Raw genomic sequence first — 4,441 nt, 5'->3', positions numbered from 1 at the left:
TAACGCCGGGACCTTACAGCCTACAACATGCTAGTATAGCCCTTCTTGACAATGCAACAACCAGGGTACCACTTTGTTCAGCGGACACCAAACCAATATTGCCTTTCACGAAGTGTCACGTCGTCTCTCGTCAAAGAACTATTGGAGTACGAAATCCCAAACACCGCCAAACTGCCACACCTCAAGACGTACGACGACACCATAGACACGGACAACCATATCGACACATACGAGTGGACCATGACATCCCTCAAGCTAGACGAATAGTTCTGGTTAGGGGTGCAAACGAGTCAAACTGAGCCCAAGCCTGACCAAGCTCGGGTTCGGCTCGCTTAAAATTTTTATGGCTCGAGCTCGAGCTCGGCTCGTTTCAAGCCCCAAATAAAGAGCTTGAGATCGGATCGTGAAGTAATACATAGGCTCGGGCTCGACTCATTTTGTCTAACTGAGCCTAAACGAGCTTAAGCTTGGCTCGAGCTCGCTACAAGCTCGTTTATAAAATGAATTCCAGAAATGGAAAAAAAAAACTACGAATTTACTTAATTTTCAGCAAGGTGCAAACTACTTAAATATCAACCAAGATTCATAAATAAAATCTTCAAATTACATAAGTTTTAAACTCCAACACACAAACCTAAATTGTAATTAAATCTAAAAGAAAGTGTTCCTATTATGGAAGTTCAAATTACAAAATACTATAAAAACAATTAAATTTTAACATAACATATTATCAAAACTCAAAAGCCAATCTTCCTTGAAGCAAATTCAATCCAGCAAAATCTGCAAATTAAATTTTTTTATGAGATGTGCAATATAATATAATTAAACCAACAAGATTACAAGTAGATTAAAATGGCTTACACCTTTAAGTATTACTTGTCCATATACGTAATAGAACCTCAATGGACATTTCCTCCTACTGTAAAAAGAACCCACCAACACGATCAAATATTAATAAATTTAAATAATCAAATGTTAGTTCATGTGTTAAAAGTTTATCAAATGTACCTTCAATTTTTTTCTTGATTCCATAACGATGTCTAACCTAATCTCCTCCACAAATCAACTTTTCAACAGTGTCTGGCGCCAATGAAGATCAATATGGATCAATTACTCTACCCCCAGCACTAAATGTTGCCTCATATGTAATGGTAGAAATCGGGATCGCAAGCATATCCATAGCCATCTTTGATAAAAACACGGTACTTTAGTTTATGTGTAACACCCCCCTCTGGCACGTATCACAATATTGTCCGCTTAGGGCCACTCGGCACGAGGACTTCACAGGGGGTCACCCATCCCAGTACTACTCCCGCCCGAGCACGCTTAACTGCAGAGTTCTTATGGGATCTGCTGCCCTCACGACTTTAAAACGCGTTGTGACAAGGAAGGTATCCACACCCCTTATAAGGAGTTATTTCGTTCTCCTTCCAAGCCGATGTAGGATCAGGTGCAACCCACCTTCACCCCCCATTATAGGGTTCGACGTCCCTATCGAACACATCGACCCGTGCCCTGGCTCTGATACCATTTGTAACATCCCCCTCTGGCACGTATCACAATATTGTCCGCTTTAGGCCACTCGGCACGAGGACTTCCCAGGGGGTCACCCATCCTGGTACTACTCCCACCCGAGCACGCTTAACTGCAGAGTTCTTATGGGATCTGCTGCCCTAACGGCTTTAAAACGCGTTGTGATAGGGAAGGTATCCATACCCCTTATAAGGAATGTTTAGATCTGATCCCACATCGACTGGGAAGGATGTTACAAATCGACCCGTGCCGAGTGGCCCAAAGCGGACAATATTGTGATACGTGCCAGAGGGGGATGTTACAAATGGTATCAGAGCCAGGGCACGGGTCGATGTGTTCGACAGGGACGTCGAACCCTATAATGGGGGGTGAAGGTGGGTTGCACCTGATCCTACATCGGTTTGGAAGGAGAACGAAATATCTACTTATAAGGGGTGTGGATACCTTCCTTGTCACAACGCGTTTTAAAGCTGTGAGGGCAGCAGATCCCATAAGAACTCTGCAGTTAAGTGTGCTCGGGCGGGAGTAGTACCGGGATGGGTGACCCCCTGGGAAGTCCTCGTGCCGAGTGGCCCAAAGCGGACAATATTGTGATACGTGCCAGAGGGGGATGTTACAAATGGTATCAGAGCCAGGGCACGGGTCGATGTGTTCGACGGGGACGTCGAACCCTATAATGGGGGTGAAAGTGGGTTGCACCTGATCCTACATCGGTTTGGAAGGAGAACTAAACATTCCTTATAAGGGGCATGGATACCTTCCCTATCACAACGCGTTTTAAAGCCGTGAGGGCAGCAGATCCCATAAGAACTCTGCAGTTAAGCGTGCTCGGGCGGGAGTAGTACCAGGATGGGTGACCCCCTGGGAAGTCCTCGTGCCGAGTGGCCCAAAGCAGACAATATTGTGATACGTGCCAGAGGGGGATGTTACATTATGAACATTCCACCACTCCAAAGCCTTGAATGAATCCATTCCTTTCCTATAAACACCTTCTTCCAAATACATATCTAATTCTGACGCCCAAAGCGGACAATATTGTGATACGTGCCAGAGGGGGATGTTACATTATGAACATTCCACCACTCCAAAGCCTTGAATGAATCCATTCCTTTCCTATAAACACCTTCTTCCAAATACATATCTAATTCTGACTTTTCTGGTCTCTCCAAATTTGTATTTTTTATAAACTCCCCAAAAGCCTCCCATCCTGACCCGAGTGATGTTCTTTTTGAAACATCATTTTCTCCACATCCATTTGCAAGTGTTGCAGTTTCTCGGACTAATGCATCATGTATTTCCAAATACTCCTTGTACATTTCATAAAGTGCTTTCTTCACTTCTTCAATGTTCTTTTCAGCATTGGAGTATATGGTTGGGAAACTAAATTCTACCAACTTCATTTTGAATCTTGGATCTAACACTGAAGCTATAGCCATAATAAGATGGCACTCCCCCCAATATTTGTCAAACTTATCCTTCATCTTAGTCACCATAGTCCTAATGAAATCATCTTCTGATAGAGCACCTTTATCCAAAGTTTCTTTTACTCTAAACACCTAAATCAAATACAAATTGGATGTTGGATAATCACTTCCAGAAATGACATTCGTGTATACCTGAAAATAAGTTGGTTTACTATTAGTCATGTTAAAATATTTAAAAGAAAACTTAAAAAAGGTTATATGCACCTTGAAAACCTTCAAGATTTCACACACGCTCTCCACATGTGCCCACTCCTCGTTAATAGGCAGGTGATTGAAATGTAGCTCGTACTCCGCAAATATATGAAAGTTACAAAAAATTAGTAATGTGCAATATTTGAAAAATCTAAAAAACATAACATTCATAACTATTTTTATTAAAATTTGAGGTATACCTTGGGAAAACATCTTTAAATTTTAATGCAACCGACAACATATCATAGGTTGAATTCTATCGTGTTGGAACATCAAGCAATAACTTTCTATCTTGTATTTGCAGTTGATGTGCAATATTTGAAAATGTTTGGAGTCTTGCCTCATAATTGTTAATATACTTTATACCTTCACGAACTTCCCCGATAACAGAATCAATCATAGCAATACCATCTTTCACAAGAAGATTCAAAATGTATGCACAACATCTAACATGAAACAACCTACCACCACTCGTGAGTTTTCTCACTCTAGAAAAAATTTCTTTCAGCCTTCTTAATGCCCTGTCATTGTATGCAACATTGTCTACAAATATCGTGAATATCTTGTCCTCAATTTCCCAATGCTTCAAACATTTATAAATACCATCAGCTATATCAAGTCCGGTATGAGGACGAGGAACATGTACAAAACTCAAGATGCGTTTTTGTAATCTACAAAAGCGAGTCCATATACCAATATAAATATATTAAATAAAATGGACAAACCTTATTAAAAAATATAAAAAGAAATCAAACCTCCAATTATGATCAATAAAGTGCCCTGTGATAACCATGTACTCAATCTTCTGATGAGATGACTTCTAATAATCAGTGGTTAAACTGATTTTTGAGGCTGCTTTTGTAACAACTTTTAATGTTTTCTTCTCATGCTCGTATATCTTAAACCAATCCGATTTGGTTGAAGTCTTGCTTGTTTTCTCAAATAATGGGGTAGTTGTCTTAATCATATGCACGAATAAATCATCCTCCACAGCAGAAAAAGTTTGCTCGGTATCCAACACCCAAGTAGCTATTGCTTCTCTCATTTTGTTACTATCATACTTTGCATCCGGCCTGATCAATGAAGGGAGCTTCTCATGTCCTGCATCCACATTAGACCTAATAGGTGGAAAATTCAATAAATTCTACTTTTCTTCATAATCTTTATGTGGCTTGCATATAAGCAAGTGCCTTTTTAATGTTGATGTAGTCCCGCTTTCACCATAGGTTAAC

The 4,441-nt window shown here is 40.4% G+C and overlaps 1 protein-coding gene across 1 annotated transcript; it reads right to left on the bottom strand.

Moving 5' to 3' along the window:
* Nucleotides 1-730: 730 nt before the first annotated feature.
* Nucleotides 731-4,002, bottom strand: LOC145030133 (zinc finger BED domain-containing protein RICESLEEPER 2-like). Its single transcript, XM_078978549.1, has 7 exons — nt 3,965-4,002; nt 3,550-3,880; nt 3,410-3,465; nt 3,222-3,360; nt 2,598-3,089; nt 877-916; nt 731-780 (listed from the first exon to the last, which is right to left on the bottom strand). The coding sequence occupies exons 1-7, from the start codon at nt 4,000-4,002 to the stop codon at nt 731-733; spliced, it is 1,146 nt and encodes a 381-aa protein (XP_078834675.1).
* Nucleotides 4,003-4,441: the final 439 nt, after the last annotated feature.

Source organism: Lactuca saligna, chromosome 2, assembly GCF_052625555.1.
Source record: "Lactuca saligna cultivar CGN05327 chromosome 2, ASM5262555v1, whole genome shotgun sequence".
NCBI classification, from domain to species: Eukaryota; Viridiplantae; Streptophyta; class Magnoliopsida; order Asterales; family Asteraceae; genus Lactuca; species Lactuca saligna.
The sequence above is the reverse complement of the archived record's forward strand: the minus strand, read 5'-3'. Positions and strand labels throughout refer to the sequence as shown.